Source organism: Phaethon aethereus, assembly GCF_964289735.1.
Source record: "Phaethon aethereus genome assembly, chromosome: 6".
Classification (NCBI taxonomy): domain Eukaryota; kingdom Metazoa; phylum Chordata; class Aves; order Phaethontiformes; family Phaethontidae; genus Phaethon; species Phaethon aethereus.
Genome location: NC_138580.1, coordinates 38,657,989 through 38,676,624, shown reverse-complemented (window position 1 = coordinate 38,676,624; position 18,636 = coordinate 38,657,989). Strand labels below are relative to the sequence as shown.

Below are 18,636 nucleotides of genomic sequence, written 5' to 3'. Positions count from 1 at the left end.
CACTCTAAATACATTGTTCTCAGGGTATCCTGTTCCTGCAAGATAGTATGACCTAGTGATAATCAGTTTTGAGAGTTTTCTGATAACCAGTGAGTTTGGCATCAAAATCCAGAACAGAAAATCCAGACTTTTGTTTAATTTTATCAGAACCAATCATGGAAAAAGTATGTGCATCATTGATACGCTGACATTACTCTGTAGAAACCTGGTTGTGGACCCGAAAATCAAGGGAGCCTAATGAGGACATTCACTGATAGAAAATCTTTTATTTTACATGAAGGTTCACTTTTGGTGTAAGAAGTAGTTTTGTGGGATTTTTATTATTTTACAACTTGCTTTGTGTATTCTCAGTTCTGAGCTTCATAATGGATTTGCATAATGTGACAGAATGCATCAAAAAGAGCTGTAACTCTGAAGTTTTTATGATTGTTTTCTTATTAGTCTTCTCTCACTTTTTCTTCTCTTTCTAGGGTATTTGGGTCCCCGAAGGAGAAACTGTAAAGATTCCTGTGGCCATTAAGATCCTTAATGAGACCACTGGTCCAAAGGCCAATGTGGAGTTTATGGATGTGAGTAAGAGACGATCGGTGTCTGTGAGGTTTTTTTGCGGGGTGGGGTGGGCGGGGTTTGTCTTTCTGTAGTCCACAGAGACTGTAAAGAGGAATTTCTGCCAGTTTTCTTCCCTTATGTTTAAATAGTAGAAGGAGGCTTATACACAGGACCAATACCGTGCTGATACTCAGCAAGTGCTACAATATCATGTCCCTGAGAAAAACTCAGCTGCTGCGATTTTGTGTGTAGGCCGTTTCCCTCCTTTCCTTAGGCTTTGACCAGCTGTCTCACTATTATCTATATCCATAGCATTCTCTAGAGCAGCAGTGTTCAAACAAACAAACAAAACCAACTAACCAAGGCTACATCTCAGCTGCAGGTAGGTCAGTGCTGCCTCTCTGACGCTGGAGAGCTAGGCAGACCTATATGAGGCAATGTTTAATTGATTGCATGTAGATGATTCCATTCCAGAACTGTTAAGTACCTGGGCTGCCAGGGTAATGCCAGTGCCATGGTAATGAAGGGCTGGGCTTTTCACTCTGCAGATGTCATGCACCCCAAGATGCTTCGAGTTTTCTTATAAATGGTCCTCCCATCAGTGGAAGGCTGAAACTCCTCTGTCTCAGGTGCTAGTTATTTTTCTTTCCATGGCATAGACACTAGAGATGAGGGAGAAGATTTGCAGGGGAGCATCTTACCACGTATGTGAGTCTCCACTGGTGCAGAACTCAAAGAAACAGAAATTTAGCCTCAGCTCTCTTCTGCTTCAGTGTTCCTGAGAACTAAGCGCTGAGAGTCTGGGGGCTGTCTTGAGCAGCAAAGCATAACAGGGAGGGGAATAAAAACATGCTGGATTTTAAAAGCCTTTTTGCTTTACTAATTTGAAATATTGTTAATAAGAGGTCAAGATCATAATTTTCGTGAATGTTCTACGTTCACAGAGACTCTGCACTCTGTTTTTAGGTCCGTGGCAGGATCAAGCTTCACTGAGACTGTGAATATGTATGTCAGTATTCAGTGTACTATTCAGTGGCAATTTTTTGAGAAATAGAAATTTGCACTTTTTTGTAAATCCCTCTTGTGAACTTGAAAATCACTTAGGACTTTTAAGTCTTGAAGTTCTGTTCAGTGTATAGGCTTAATTTGCTTAGCATTAACGAGACTGTAAACCACAAGGAGAATGTACTCCCGTTAAAGAGTCTATTCTTCCATCTAGAAATTAATATAAAGGCACAGTTATGGATTTTGTTATTTCTGAAAAATTACCACATGTGAGTTCTTAGGCAATGGAACAAAGGCCGCATAGATATGGTATTTCCTGTGCTTTTTACAGAGCACTGCACATTTATGTTGATAACGTTCAGTAATCATTGTGCACAAATTAAAAAAAAGGCCATTTTGGCCTTGTTCAAAAGAAATGAATTGCACTAAAGGGGTAAAGAGGATTAGATGTTTGCTTAATGGAAAAGTAAGGGTCAAGAGTATTTTTAATGGTAGAGCTCCAGAAAGAGAAGAGCTGGTGTTCAGCACCCTTTTGAAGTGGACGTGCAGGGAGTGCAAGGGCGCCGAATGCAACCTGCGCTCCGTGTCTGATGCCAGTGGTCAGCTCAAGATCAGGGAATTGTTATCACTGTATGAAAGTCAGTGGAACTGAGCAACTTGCAGCAGCTGAAGAGCTGACCCCTTATCTGATAGAGAAATAATAGTAATATCTCTTTCTCTGATAATGATTAACCCCAGAGCGCTCTACAAAGAAAACATGGTCCTTGTTAAATGACAAAGTTCCTTGTCTGAGGTTTCATAGCTGAGCTTGATCAGCTGACTTAATTCACTGGACCGCATTTCTCTCCAGTGTATGCATCATAACACCTGATAAATTACTCAGAAATCATGAAGGTTTTTGGAAACTCTAGAGATTTTAAATATGTGAGGTACAGGCACACTAGGAAGGGTTTCTCTTTAACAGTTTCTCATGAGTCTCTGACCCAGTGGTAACAAGGTGAGAGAAAAGTTAAAGTTATTTTTAGTCCTAGAGGTTAGTAAGAACTTAAAGGTTATTCTTAATCATAATAAAAAAGAATTGGACTTCCTTAGTTGATATAAGTGACAATAAGGAGAAATAAGATGTTTTGTATCAGTGCCGCATTTGATATAATGTAGTGGTCTATTACATTCTTTGTTGTCTGTTACATTCTTTGCAGTATGTTACAGGTGTCTCTAACATACTGCATTGATGAAGATGATGGTTTAATTTCATTCTTCTGAAATAATTGCTCATGCAATCGTACAGATGTTCTTGTCCTCACCTCCTAACTCAGTCATCTATTTCCTGAAACAAGCCACAGTTTAAAGAGAATCACCTAGGCATTGTTTATGATTTTAATGTGACCACTTCTCTCTGTACCAGAAAGGACATAGGTTAAAATTTTAAAAAGTTTAAAACTATTGTAAGGACATAACTTAAATATCTTTCATTGAAGAGTGAGTTACAGTAGAGAAATGTGGTTTACTCATTCTCACTCCAAGGCTTTGGTCAGTATAACTATCCTGATAAAACTTGATACTGCTTACTTGATAGTGTTGTTTTATGACGAAAATTTAACCATACATATGAAAGGAAAAAGCATCAGTTGTGATTTCAGTAAAAAGAGTATTATGAATAGTTGTCATTGGTTAAAAGTGGTTGTATCAGATTTTTTTAAAGGTATATAGGTGACTAAGTGCCATTATGAACATAGTGTGGGTTAACTCTTAAATAAGTGTTTGACAGTTGGTTATGAATGAGAAGAGGAGGTTAGTGAGAAGGAGGGGTCATTATGTGTGTCACACCCTTGACTTTCCTTTTTTTGTACTTGTCAAGTACAGGTGTGCTTTTGTCAGCAAGTACTTCTTACTCAATTGTGTATGTCCTTGTACTTGCAAGTAAAACTTAGCATTCCTTTTAGAGAGGCTCTGGAAAACTTAAAGGCTCTTGTAAACAGCGGTTTGTGTACGGAGTACTTGGGACACTTCAGTGTCTACAGAAATAGCTGGTATAGCTGTTAGTGGCATTGTCCATAGGCTCTGGTTTAAAACTTCTAATGTTGGCAGAATGTAAGTCTAAAAGTGGTCTGCGAGCTCCTGAAATTCTGTTAAATGTTATGCTAAAAGAGTAAAGAACAATAATTTGGCTACTGGGCTGTCATTTCAGTACCTTGAGCACCCACTAATGGATCTGTAATGACTATAATGATATAATGCATGATGTTAGCACCTGCTATGTCCAAACACCTCCCACCCTCCTCCCATCAGGGGATGATGAATTGACCATCATCAAAAAGTACATCCCCTCTTTGGATTTTTCTTTGGGGAGTTGCAGCAGAGTCTACATTCCGGGCTTTCTCCACACATTCCCAGCTAGCTCTTTTTCTTCTAGTCTGCTCCCTGCTTTCTTACGTGGTATTTATCACTGCAGTAGTCCGTGTCTGTTATAACAGTGCAGGCTTAAGTCTACTAAGTAACCCATACCACCTTCGCCAGGGCAGAAGCAGAATGTAGATGCGGACTTGTATGGATTTGTTTTCGCTCTGCAGAGGTGGTGGTTACTGTTTTGTAAAGTGTAGGTTTACCTTTTTTCCCCACGTATTTCTGAGTATGTATTATCTCTAGATTAATTTCACAGACTAAAGAATTTCCCCTCAGGTGTTGAAACAGTTAGGTGTTTAAGCTGTGGGGCGTAGTTTCTCCTCCCTGCTCGGCTGGTCACACTTCCATCATCCCCAGAAGGGTGCTGGAATTTGAATTCAGAGTGCAGGTGTTCTTGCTACTGTTCTGCCTGCAAGCGTGTCTGGGACGGGAGTTGCCTACAGAGGCAAGTGGTATCAGAAGGGAAGGATACCCTGCTCCTCACCCTGAGGCTGGTAACAGAATATATGAGGGTGCTGAGTTTTAGGGAGGGAAGAGAGGCTTGCTCTGAGGAAAAAAGGCAAATACGCAGCCGAGAGGCTACTTGGTAGTAGAACAGGGACTTTATAATTTCACTTGTGAAAACAATTTCCCCTCCTCAGCCTCAAATTATTGGACTGTTACGATTGTCTGATAAGTCAAGTAGCCATTGGCCTGATCAGATGGTTTAACATCAAACCAGATGCTCAGCTGAGAATGTAATACATTCCAAAGTCATGCTGCGGTCGGAAAGCATAGCAAACCATCTTTGAGACTAGAATGAAAAATATCTTTAAACCAACTTGTCATGAGGTAACAGACAATTGATGAGGGCCTTTCCCCTCTAGTCCTCTAAGCTTGGTGTTTCCAGGAAGTAATCTTGTGAGCTGTGATTCTGTGCAGGGTTTTGATCCACTTACAAGTGTAATCTATCCTCTCTGAACTTAAAGGCTCCATTATCTGTTAGAAAATAATTAGAGGCTGCAAGCACAAGTCTGCATACACAGAGTTCCTTGGGAGTCCCTGAGCTCATTGAGATGAAGACAGTTTGACTGATGGTGGTCAGCTGATACTGGGCCAGAAGCTAATAATAGAAGGCAGTGCTGCCTAGCTAGGTGAGAAAGTTAACTTGGGAAAAATTAAACTGAAGGGTTTGGGATTTATGGTTGGAAATAAATTTCCCATTCTCATTTGTTTCCTGGTAAGAGAGCTTCAGAGGCAGTTGGTTTCTTTTATGGTTTTATAATTAAGATCTAGGGGGCTTCTTGACTTCGCCTGGACTTACTGTAGTTCCCTGCTGTCTCTAGGAGCAGCGCGCAGTGCGCAGGAGAGCATTTGTCAAGCGAAGTGTAAAGGTGATCAGTGACAACGACCTCCACCAGGCATGCAGCAAACAAATTAAAGCTGGATATAGGGGGCTGATACCCACATCTTTTATTTATGCCTGACCTAATTAACTAAATTAATAAAGCAGTCAGATGTGTTGTACTAGAAAAAGAGAGAGAAACGGTTTTTTCTAAATTGTAAGCTTGTCTTTATTATAAGACAATCCTCAAGATGTATCAAACTTACCTTTGGTTCGGAGGTTGCAAGAGAAAAAAAAAAAAATCGCGTAGCTGACCAGCAAAAGAGAATTTTATCCCCTGTTCAGCTGAAAGCCCTCAGAGATCTGGATAGGTCTAGATGCTTTCTTTGTTTCTTTAGGTATGTCTAGATGCCATTGTGGAAAGTGCACTGGAGATACAACTAGCTAGCTAGTCAGGTGGGGAAGGTGAGAGAAGACTTGCCTTTTCTGCGTTTCCATCATTGGCATTAGACACAGGAAGGTTCTAAGCTGAAGCTTTTGGGTTCCTTCCCTAGCCCACCCTCGCTTTCACAGAGTGCTTGTGGCTCCCAATGGACACACTCTGTGATGCACAGTTTCTCGGTTCACACAGATGCATTTACACTGTGTCTCCTTGTAAGATTCTGCCTTACATAACTATGTAGGTGACTGGAGAAATATTTTTGTCTGTCCCTTTAATTATTTTTAATTCTTTGTATGCATCTCATGCTACCTCAAGCCAAGCGTTTGACCCAGGCCTTCAACAGTCCTTGCAGATGCTTCTGAAAGTCTGGAAAGACATTGGTACCAACAGTAGTTGGATAGTACATCCAGGCACCCCACAGTCATTCCACTAACTACATGGATGCTTGGAAATATGACCAAGTCAATCTTGAACCTCAGTTTAAGGGGCAGCTTCAGGATGAAATTAAATTCTTTATGGCAGCAGTGAGACATTTTTCCTTATCCCTGTCTGCTGTCATTTGTGTAAACATCCTCCTTTCCAACTGGCTTAAGGGATCTCTGTAAGAATAGCTGATAATGAACAGCAGTGTTGCTGCACTGCCCAGCAGTGTGTTTCAGCTGCGATTCAAACAGGTTTTCACTCCGTCATGTTAAGCTGCTGGGGTTGGGGGGCAGTTGGTGACCTAACTCATTTGCGCAGTCTCCCCCCTTCCTCCCACTTACACACACTGTAAGTGTAGCCACTCAGGAGGGGGAACTGTTTGCCTGTCAGTTCCGGGCACAGAAGCTCACTGTGATTGCAATTACAATTTCCAACTTGTCCAGAGATGCCAGAAATCAAGCTGTCCTTGAGAACTCTGCATACCACGCACAAGCCCCGAGAGTGATCAGCCTCTACAGAAGCTGGAAATCTGATCACTGCTGAAGGTTAACTTCTTTTAGTCATCTGAAGATTAACTGCTTCAAGGCCACGTTGCTGTTACTTCCATCTTAAGTAATAATTTTCTCTTTAAATGATTACATCAGTATTTTTTCGTTCCATAGTATGCAAGGGTAAGATGTGTGTGTATGTGCTGGGGGTGTTAATTTTCCATATGCAAGAGCATGTGGCTGTACGGAGAAAGTATATACAGAGAAAGGATGAAGTACAAGTACAGACAGACAAGCCAGGCTGTTTGCAAACAGTTCTGCTGACATAACACTGGACCTGGAAAATACAGTGAGGGAAAGAGAGTTTGCCTGCTGCTCGTGATGGGAGTAATCTGAGCCCTGTTTGAAATCAGTGGGAGCTGTGAATTTGCCACAGCATTCAGCAGGGCCAGGACTTCACCTTCCAAAAGTCTGCCACAGGTTTAGGGGAGAATCATATGCTTTAGTGACTGACTGAGGTTACGAGTTGTTCCTAAATGAGTTAGGAAGTATATTCATAAGCTTTTTATTGATGGCAGTGGCCATCAATATGTGAAGTTTTTATTGCAGTATGACTTGGAAACCCTGCATAAGGTTGGGTAAATATGTGAGTAGGGAGAAGATCAGAAAGGAGTGTTAGTTTATTCACTGGGAAACATAACTGTGGATTAATTGAAGCTATTCTAATAAAATTCAAGAAGTAGTTTTGTCTGTAAAGAGTGTGTCTTGTATTACAATTTATTTTTAAAGGTATGAGGTACTTCAGTAACATGGTGGATACTTCTTGTTGCTTTGGAGTGTACGTTTGAGCTTGGTTACTGAAGCATGAAGTCAGTTATTTGCTTAGCTGTATGTGTTACAGTTATGAAGGTCAGGCTCCTGTAGTTGTCACTGTTTTATCAGGACACAGTAGGAAAGAGCTTTTTCGAAGAAGTGTTTAGAAATCAAACAGACAAAGGATGGGAATATTTAAAAAAATAATAAAAAAGGCAGAGAAATGGTGCTGTGAGTTTCAAAAGTGGTACACAATAGTTTAATTAGGAGGCTTAATCAGAAGCTCTTGGGATTTGTATTTGCAAGATGAGTTTTATGTTGCTTACAGTACCATGGGTCTCCTTTTCTTGGTATTGTGCTGTATGTTGCCACCTTTTACTATACACTAGATCTGGACCTAAGCCAGAATTCTCTCCTCCAGCTTCATATTATCCCGGGACTTACACTTTGTATCTGGATGTGGGCTTTTAGGAGAGCAATCTTACGCACTTCAGGAAAAATTTCTACTGGATGCTGTGTGGCCATGAATTTTGGGGACTCACCTCCCAGCACGATACTGCCTGCAAGTGCTAGTCTTTTTCATCTGCACAACTGGTGGATGGTGCGATTTAAGGCAGAGAGGAAGATGTTATCCATGTAAGAACAGATATTGCTGGAGTGGTAGGCTATAGCTGATAGACTTCTACTTACACACGCAAGAAACAGCCTTCCTTAAATGTCAGCAGAGTGACTGGGAGTACTGGAGTCATTTCTGGCATTCAGGTGCAAAGTGCAGAAATAAAACTAACAAAACTTTGTAAAATGGAAGATAAGATTATTGAATAATGTTTGATAACGTTATGAGAAGCAGCTGATACACATACCCAGTTTTAAAGCAGACTTTGGCACCGAGAACTGGGCAACTAGTGCTGACTTACCGCTAAAAGAAACTGAAACCCTGTATTTAAGAAACTTCCTATTGCTTTGCATTTTTTCTTTGCCTCCAGCTCACATTAGCAATATAAAATATGCACATGTTAACGTTTAAGTTCCTAAAGGACAATGTGTATGCCAGAATGTTGCCACACTGATAAAAAACGCAGGTTTTTATGGGACCTCTGTTAATAAAAAAGAGGTACTGTTTCCACAGGCTTAACTGTAATGCATCCCAAACAAGCCATCAGTAGTTCGAGGTTAATGGTGAATCTAATGAGGTTTGAGGGAAAGACTGACAAAGAAATGTCTTGATATTTAAGGCAGAGGAGCTGGCTGTAAAACTGTATGTATACGCTAGCTAATGATTTTTGAAGTACACTTGTCTGTGATTTAGTTCAGTGCCAGATGGGTAGGCTATTACGTATCAGATCTTTCATGAAAGCAGGCTGATGGGGCTGTGTGTTGAGTTCCAGCACATGCTGCAACTCACAGGTCAGCAACAATGCAGAAAGTGAGCAAGAGCAAAGGGCCCCGGAGGATCAATGCATTATATTTGTCATACTTGGTTTTATGGTGCCAAAGTGCCAAATCAACTTAAACTTAAGGGAAAATGAGGTTTTGGGGGGGGGGGGGGGAACCCACGTTTTATGCATACAAATACTCACACTGTGTTCATTTTTAATAGAAATTTAAGGACACAGAAGTACAGGCTTATAGGAGCTGAACTTGAAGTGTCACTGTCAAAATACATTTTTATCTTCAAGTCTTCTAACAAACTGTAGTTTGGAATACTTCTCCCTTAGTGCTTTGTTGCAGACAACCCTTTAAAAATTAAGTGTTTTCCATGTCTCAGTGCTGGTCCAGACACCTCTGATACCTCAGCAACTGTCAGAGACTTATAAAAATGAAATAATTAACATCTGTTCATCTTAATATTCTACATATTATTTACAAGTGATAGTCAACTGTCTCTATCACTGCTTGTCACATAGTTGCAATGGAAGAAATAAGACAAGGAAATGTGGTACATGACTGGTTTGCTGATAATCTTTGTGATATTGTGCCAGTAACTTTTAGAGCTCAGTGCCGTAACTAGGATAAACAGATATAGAGCTGAGGGCACAACGTGGCTGGCAGTCCACGGGGCAGTAATTGCTGGTTTGAAATGCTTGGTCCTTCAATGCTGAAACTGTCATTCCAAAAATAAAAAGATTTTGCAGAGCAATTTTTTCCATATTAACTTTGGTGTTGCTTCTCATTGTAATATACAGAATCTCTTAGGTCTATTAAGGTCAGAAAACCTTTGTGCTGTGAAAACATGGCAAGCTGCTCTGTGGCCTGAAAGGCTTTCACTCAAGATAGACACATCAGATAAAGGGTAGAGGAATTATTATTATACCCGTTTATCGATGGGACTCTGAATTGCAACACAGATCTCATAGCTTCTAAGCAAATTATTTGATTTTTTAAAAATTAATTTTAATTACATTGTGGTTTTAAATTGGCTTGGAATGTTTACTTAGAAAAACAGATACTATATGAGGTTTGTTTTCAGACAAAGGTGTTTTATCTAATCATCCACTGAGAATGTGAGGCTCCGGGGAGACCTTATTGCAGCCTTCCAGTACATAAAGGGGGCCTATAAGAAAGACAGGGACAGACTTTTCAGCAGGGCCTGTAGCGATAGGGCAAGGGGTAATGGTTTTAAAATAAAAGAGGGCAGATTTCGACTAGATATAAGGAAGAAATTGTTCCCAAGGAGGGTGGTGAAACCCTGGCCCAGCTTGCCCAGAGAGGTGGTAGATGCCCCATCCCTGGAAACGTTCCAGGTCAGGTTGGACAGGGCTCTGAGCAACATGATCTAGTTGAAGATGTCCCTGCTCATGGCAGGGGCTTGGACTACATGACCTTTAAAGGTCTCTTCCAACCCAAAGATTCTATGATTCTATGTTCTTTTCATGTCATGTTATCAGTCAGTACTTGCCCCCAAGTCAGGTATTTTAAAGAAGCTGGATTATGCTTGATATAAGGTGAATTGTGTATTAGCAACAGAAGAGAAATAAGTATTCTTCCCTCTTAGTTACTTATAAGGTGATTACAATTGTATCCTGGAGGTTTCTGCTTTATATAGGCTATTGGGCTTTTAAGTGCATAGACAAATACACATTGTACAAAATAGAATTAAGAAGGTTTCAGATAGACAGGAGCCTGTCGTTATCTTACTGCTTTACATGACAAATTATCCAAAAATGTTTAAGAAAATACAGCTACATAGATTCTTGAGCTATGTTGACAAATTGCAGCTGTGTTGCATTTGCTCAATGCTAGCTTTAAAGGCATGCATTGACCGACTTGCATAGGTTAATCCTGTGATGTGGAGCAGTATTAATACAATGGTAGAAAATGGCTGAGGTACAGTCAAGTAACAGTTTATCAGATGGAGGTGTTAAGACCTCCATAAAGTAGAGGAATGTTGAACAGGGACTAGCTAAGGGCAGGTCCCCAGATTTACTAAGTGGAGGCAATGTCAGTGGGTAGCCAACCCGCAGGTTGAATCTGTTTGGAAACGTTCTATGGTGTTGAGGATGCTTTTGCTGGCTAGGCAGTGCCCTTTGGTGGAGTTCAATGGCATGATTTGTATAAAAGCAGAGTTTAGCTCTTTGTATGTTTTCTGAAGCCAAGCAAATTGTTTTGGTTTTTTTAAGTGAAGTATTGTTGGTTTAGGTCGGTGGCTAGAGTCACCTGCTAAAAATACAAGTCCTCTGAGAAGTTTTTAGCAATGAAAGTGTTTGGAGGAGGTTTGGAAAGAAAGAGTGTTTGAAATGGGGAAAGAGAGTGAGTTCCCTTGGTTGAAATGTTTTCTTGGCAAAATAATGAAAAAATATCTCTTGGTAAAATATATCAATTTGTTGGAAATAAAAAGAAAAGTTTCTGCTGAAGCTTTTTCAATGGGAGGTAAATTCCAGTGAATTCCTCACCTAGAAGATGTTTTAGAAATATGTTAGTGATTGAAATCCCTCTTTGGTCATTTTCTGAAGGAACTCTGGTGGAGTTTTGCTTTGAAGTCATTGGTTGTTTCAAAAGTCAGACTATGTTTATTAAATAGGAATGTTGTCAACTCCTAATTGGAATATTAAACATTTTTCCTGTGTGATTATGTTGTGGACAGCAGGGAGAAGGAGTGGGGACGACTGGGGAATTTTTTCTTCAACTGAGTAAAAGATGGGAAACATTTTCCAGTGCTAGGTCTTTGCTGAGGATCTGAATGCTGTGTCCTGCCTGATTTTAAGCAGAGTGGGGAGATGCATCTGGTTCCTCTGTGACTAGTCTCTTCTGTCAGGTGGGAGCACAATTTGCATTCTTGACAGTACTGTCAATCAGATGAGAACATAGCTCTGAGTGACACTCTAGACTACCGAAGGTTATTGATGTTGATGTTTATGTGACAGCTTGGCAAGCTCTCAGTGTCCTCTTGCTCCAGAAAGTCTTAAACCACGTTGTGTCACCGTACAAATGTTTCTAGCTCAACTAAAACTTGCAGATCAGCCCTCTGGTCTGCAGTTGAGCTGGTACTGAAAAAGTCAGTGGCACTCACTTGGTGAGCTAGTGGCACTCACTGCTCTGTGTGGGCATAAAAAAGTGTCACCAGAGAGCATTTTCTTATCATGCAATATCTTTATGTAGCCCAGTCCTGAAAGACACATGCATGTACAGAGATGTCTTTCTCACTCCTCTGCCTGTACAAATGAGACAGAATTCCAGGTCACTTTCACGTTGGCCTGCCCATAGCCGGTAACTGATAGCTGCTTTCGCCTTTCCTCCTTTTCTGCATTGTCACAGCACACTCTAAACATGCCATCTTTATCTGCTTCCAAAACCTCCTCTCGGTGAAAGCTTCTGTAAGGCCTCCAGTGATGTGCAACAGCTTGTTTGGCTTTAGCATTTCACTGGCACAGAAGTCTGCTGAGGATGTCTAAAGAACTGGCAACTTGGTGTGGTTTTGACCTTCACAGTGTGCCTCTTGAAGGCACGGCATATTCTTTGATCCCAGTAAGATGTCATACTGTTGTAGTGTAGGTCTTAAAAAAATGACTTTTTAAAAATGAAAACGCAAATGCATGCAACAAGGACTAGATAGGAAGGATTAATTATATGTAACTATTCCTGTTTTATAAAAGACATCCCAAATAGGTATTTGTGTTGGTTAGAAAGGCTCATGGTGTAGCAGTTATGGATACCTTTTCCTGCTTTTTATTAAGCGTCAACCACTTGACGACTGATCTTGGCAGTAAGATGCAAAATAGGTGCTAGCTGTCAAAACTCTCTGCGGCATGGATGGGGTTACTGCTTTATAATCGGGGTGCAAATTGACTGTGCTTCAGATCTGAAAGCAAGCTTGCTCTTTGTATGGCACATCCATAGAGCTGCTGTGAATGTGTCTCTAGCACTAACTTTAGCACAGCGGCAGTGCCTTGGAGTTCCAGGTTTTCTAATTGTGCTTCCTTTGCCTGAAGTTTCCCTGGCAGTGTCACTTAGAGAGGGCCTTTTTCACTTTCTTTCCTAGACAGCTGCAAGATACGTCTGGCTATTGAAGAGCAGGTTCACCCCAGTCAGCCTTGTTGCAGTTTGCTGTAGGAAATGCTAAGAAAAAAGGTTTGGGTTTTGACTCGTAGAGTCCTTTTAGTTGAATTTTCCTCTGGAAATTCTGGGTCTGTGATACCGTGCCGTCATACTAGCATACTTAAACATTCTTGGGATAGTGGTAATTCACAAAAGAGGACGGAAGTATAACATAAATTATTATTTTGCCCTATTTGTACTACTCTCAAACTACGGATTACTTAGAAAATAGGCATTCCCTCCTGCAGTACTGCAAGTTTAAGTGATGTTTGCCCATAAATTTATGTTCTTGGATTCTATAGTCAGTGAGATCTTGCCTTTATGTGAGTGTCTACACAACCACAAATACAAACTAATAAATACAGTTGTATGTATTGATTGACTGAGGCTTTTGTATTGGTAACAGTTAGTTGGCTACTTGTTCATGAAGGTTTGGAGTTGTTTGACTCTTACTGACAGAAGTCTGGACCTGAATATGGCCACACATTGAAGATCAGACATAGTATTTGATGTGGGGGTTATTGCAGGTGTCAAGATTTTACCAACATGAAAAAAAAAATCGTTATTATTACATTATATTGTGTGTGTATTACCCTGACAGTAGGACATGCTCAAGTCTTGTGAAAGTTTTGGGAGGGAAATGAAGCGTTACAATTAGAGCGTAAGACAAGCTGCCAGTCTTAAGGTTTGTAAGAACACACACAGACACACACACACACACACACACAGACATACACCACACACACACCCCCCTCGAAACATCTCTCTTGACAGGCCAGGTATATGAGCTACCTTTTCTCTCCTTTGCATTGACCTCCTAAATTCTGGCTACTTTTCAGAGCCAGGTTACTGAACTGGGGGGGCATCACCCCACGGACAGCTGAGGAAGGGGGTGGCGGAGCCATCCCAGTTCACAGCCAAGTCCCCTCACAGCCACTTGCTCGCCTCTCCCACCCAGCAAGACTGAGGAGAAAATGGGGGGAACTGGGTCAAAATAAGGATAGGGAAATCCTCACCAATTTCTGCCACAGGCAAAAGGGGCTTGACTTGGGGAACTTAATTTATTGCAGTTAACATCAATATTTAATAGCTGATTTGGTATTAGGAAACAAATAAAGCCATGTTAAAACACCTGGAGAACCCCCCCTCCCTTTCCTGCCTGTTTCCCCGACCCGGCTCTAGTCAGCTCTCCTCCCGCCTGCTTGCTGGCCGCAACCGGCTGCGGCCGGTTCAGGGCAGCCCCAGCCTCTTCCCACAGGCTTCCCCTGCCACACCCGGCTACCACCGCCCAGCCGTACACAATATTTGCTGTTCTGGGGGTGCCCTAAATCTGCCCAGCAGCAGGGCTGAGGGCCACATCGCTGGACGCAGAAGGACTGGGCCAGGATCGAGGTTCTGCCGTGGCAGGTGAAGCGCAGGGCAGAGCCCAGCCTCCCCGCAGTTGGGAGAGGCGATGCAGTGCACAGAAGATGGGAGGTGTGTGAGTTTTGGTGGTGGCAGCGATTGTGATTTTTCTTTAAAGCTTTTTTTTAAAGAGGTTTTTAATTCTATCTTCAGGAGAAGAGTAGGTCAACAGGATGGTAAAAGAGAACAAAGCAGAGAAGAAAAGGATGGAGGAAAAACTAGAAACTCAGGAGAAAATAGCAGGCAGAGTAATGTTGAAAGGAAGAAAGCGCTGTAACACAGGAAATGTGTGGCAGCTTTTGATGACTTTGTGGTTCACTGATGCCAGCTTGGTTAAAAAAAAAAAATATCTAACAGTGAATCAAACAGTCCGATGAAACTTTTTGCTTAAATATCATCGTCCCTTTGCAGTACTGGAGTACCAAGTGTGATGCTCTTATGCAACTGAATACAGATGAGGGAAACATGGAGATGAGTCTGTTTTGAATTCTCAGTTGTGAGAGATTAAATACCTGCATTATGGGCAAAATGTATCTTTGATTAAAACAACTCTTAATGTTCATAGTACACTTGATGAAATTAGGTTTCAGTCTGAGGCTGTCCCTTTAAATGGATCCTGAAGGAGGAAGGAGCTTTGAATGTGTGATTATAAAGTCAAGCTTTTCAGTGACACCAAAAGATTTCAAAGCAGTGCCATAAGATTCTTCAGAAAGGAGTGAGAACTTGATAGATTATTTTTTTTCTCTATCACTCGTTCTTGAGACCTTGCCATCACTCATCTTAAATCAAAAATTAAAACAATAACTCCCTCCTTCTGAAAGGAATCAGCAGCTAAGGCTGAAAATGTTTATTTTCAGTGGTAAGGTCTGTTTACTCTCCTGTTCCAATAATACCGTTTTTTAGACTGTATGTTTAAAACTTAAAAAATTTTTGCTAGTTGCATCAAAATAGTAAGAAACAAATCACTTTTGATAGACTATTCTGAAATAATGATGTGTGCCACAAACTGTGAGTAAAACGTTTCTCGGAATGATACGATATCTTTACAAAGAGGTGCGCATGCTGTTAAACCACATCTGCAAGGCGGGATGACCAGTCTGAAACCCACTGTTACTTTTCTTGATGGCTTTCAGTGGAAATGTTTCTGGTTGCTGAGGTCCTGAACTCTTGGCCATTTATGCTTAAAAGCGAACTGAGGACGTGCTACATTTTACTTTCTAACCACTAGAATTGATGTTTGCAGGCAAGGTTCACAGAAAGGCTGGTGGGAATTGTCCCCTGACTGGATGACAGAAAATCTTCACTTAGCTTGTTGTGCACTAGAAGTCTATGCCTTTAGACTTGAGATTCCTCCTCAGCTATCCAACACAGGCTCTGATGAATTGGGAGAATTAATTGGTACAAAGTCAGTAGGGAGAAGTAAGAAGCATATGGTGTGTGGGTTCTAGAAAATATATCTCCTACTCCTTCAATCATTTAAGCATGTGCTTAACTCTAAGCACTTAAGCCCTGTTGGAGTCAGCTTGGTGCCCATGCCTTCCGTGCTTGCAGGGCAGGGACCACAGTACTACTTTTTTCTTTTATTTTCATTTTCTGTAAAATACAGAGTGAGCCAGATTTGCTTCTGTAAGCGCATGAAGTTATCTATTCCTGCATGAATAGGACCTACTGCTTCTTTAAGGTGGGCATGGAATAGTTGACCCAGCAGTCAAGCATCACCTTCGAGAGGGAGAGCTTTCAGATCCCTGAATAGTGCTAGTTTCAAGTAAGTGTTTGGAGGAAAATGGGGCACTTCTCATGCATTTGAATCGCATGGGGCAATCGCGTGTATTGAATTCAGTGTCAACAATGCAGGATGTGCCTCTGCAGTGTTGAGTCAGTAAGACTACCTACCGTCTCTGCTGTGTGCAAGTGCTCTGACAAGCAAAGGAGTCTCAGAGGGTATGGCAGCTCTGAGAAATGCAGCACATTTGAAGACACATAGCACCTCCAGAAAAGACTGTGCACCCGTTGAGCAGTGCCCCAGTCAGAGCCCAGCTCTGCTCCTGGACACAAGAGAGCATATTACTCTAGTGTTGTACCATTCCTTGCTCATCACCAGGGTGCAGCCTGGGTGCAGGGTGGGACACTGACCTGGTGCCAGCTTCTCCCGATGGCACTAGTTTGGTCAGAGCCAAGTGAGCAGTGCTTGCCAGATGCTGTTTCTGTCACATTTGTGCCTGATAGACCGCAGTGTGTAGTCCCTGCTGTGGAATTCCTTTTCTTTTTCATTCTTAGTTTTTACCCTCGAAAGTTTTGGGTGTAGTGGCACACTTGACAGCTGTGGATTTCCAGAACTTTCTGCAGGAATAAGTCGATCGCATCATTTAATGGTGCAGCACGCTTGTGCTCTACTCTAAGTATGCAGTGACTCCACTTCCTACCCAACAGACCTCTGGTCAAGCTCCTCATTGGAAACTGGACTCAGAAAAACTCAAATCTCTTATGTCCAAACAAGATAAAGTCCAAAACCACCCATTTAAAGCTAGTAGTGCTGTAGTCTCTTTAATCATAGGAGTTTGTCCTGGCTCTGAGGAAACGCGTGTTAACAAGACTCATGCTGTTATCTTGTCTGCTTGGTCACATATAGCTTCCTTAACATGGCTTCCTGAAGCAAAGCAAGCATGGGTCAAGTTTCAAGGAGATGGTGGCTAGTGCAAAACTCTAGCTAACAGCTCCTAAGGGTTCCTTAATAACAAGGCCTTGGTTTAGACCTCTAGTTATTTCTTGCTGTACCAGCCAAACTCGGTGTTCTGCCAAAGAAAGAGCAATTGGTTGTGTGAGTGTGCATATAGGTTTTTGACCTGAATGTGCACTGTTATGCTTCTGTGCAACAACCATTGATGAAACTGTACCTACGGTTAGTATTTGCCTTGCTTTACTCTTGGAGTATGGATGTGGATGTATAGAAAGATATTTTTTTTTTATTAATACCTTTCTTCTTTTGCTGCTGAGTCCTGCTTCTCCAGTGAGAAGTTGAGAGAATTTGTTGTACACAACCTAGGTTGTCACCGTCTCTCAGGAGGGTACAGTGACAGAAACCTGTTTCGTCACAGGGATATGCTACCATACTCACATGAGGCAAGTTAAAGCATCTAGCTCAGTCCTGTAGTAGTAACCTCAGGGTTGAATCTGCCCTTGCAGCATTCAGGTGGTGTTCACTGTATTACACAGCAGTAAAAATGGTTATAGAAGCTGTGGCCAAGTCTTTTGCCTGAAAGTGCCCTGTTAAACGTGTTCCTTCTAGTGACTATCAAACGGTTCCTAGAAAAACAGCTGTGGCAGTTTATACTGTTGCTGTCCTCCCTCTGCTTGCTACTGTCCCGCGGTGGGACTCTGATATCCTTTGTTGCTCCTTATAGTGGCATCTCTCATTTCATTTTTAGAAATGGCTGAGACATTTCAACAGAAGCTTTCCAGAGAGTATCTGCCCGAGTGGTGAAAAATTGCAGCCCAAAGGTTGAAAGTATAGGAATGCCGTTCAGCAACTGAAAACAGCATCTTGCGTAGGAAGTACAGGGGAAATAAAACAATGGGTATCATTGTTGCACAATAAATGTGGGCATGTATGGCGTTGAGTATATATCTTCTGCTGTCTCTCAGCTTAAGTAATTGTGCAGGCTGCATGATCTAAGTCAGCTATAACCTAAAAAATTTGTAAGACCTAGCAGAAAAACAAAATGCTTTGAAAGTATGTTGGACTGTAATTGGATCTGTCCCAAAGCAGGTCAGACGTACATTCCAGACAGGTGTTTGCCCTAGCCATTAGAAGCATTGTAAAATTAATGTAAAAAGCAGTGTATTCACTCTAGTATCTCTCCTGTTACCACAGCACAGCTTGTGCTTTCAAGAAAAATGCACAGCACAGTATGAAGTCAGCTTTTAAGTACATTTATTTACTTGACAATGATTAGAAAAAACAGGTGGATTGTTCTTTTCTGGCTTCTTATGTTTTGTTTGAGGGCATTTTGTGGCAAGAACAGTTAGAAGCAGAAGGTTAGGAAACCAAAGATTTTTCAGACTTTGTCCCTGCTTACCAAACTCTTTCTCAAGTGCATATGTTCATCCAGCTTAATTGGAGCAGTAAAATTTACCCTGGACTTGCTGAATTGGGGCAGCAGATCTGTGGTACTTCTCTGGAACAGGGAGCATGTTTCTCCTGCTCTGGCTCTGAGGGATAGCATGTGTATGTGGAGCACTGGAAAGGACAT

General features: G+C 41.5%; 1 protein-coding gene across 1 annotated transcript in view; it reads left to right on the top strand.

Moving 5' to 3' along the window:
- Positions 1 to 18,636, top strand: part of ERBB4 (erb-b2 receptor tyrosine kinase 4) — a gene marked incomplete at its 5' end in the record, with an annotated part of 635,614 nt that overhangs the window by 514,244 nt on the left and 102,734 nt on the right. Inside the window, one exon of the mRNA XM_082001544.1 lies at positions 471 to 569. Coding sequence (XP_081857670.1) covers positions 471 to 569 — 99 coding nt within the window. The remainder of the gene's footprint in view (positions 1 to 470; positions 570 to 18,636) is intronic.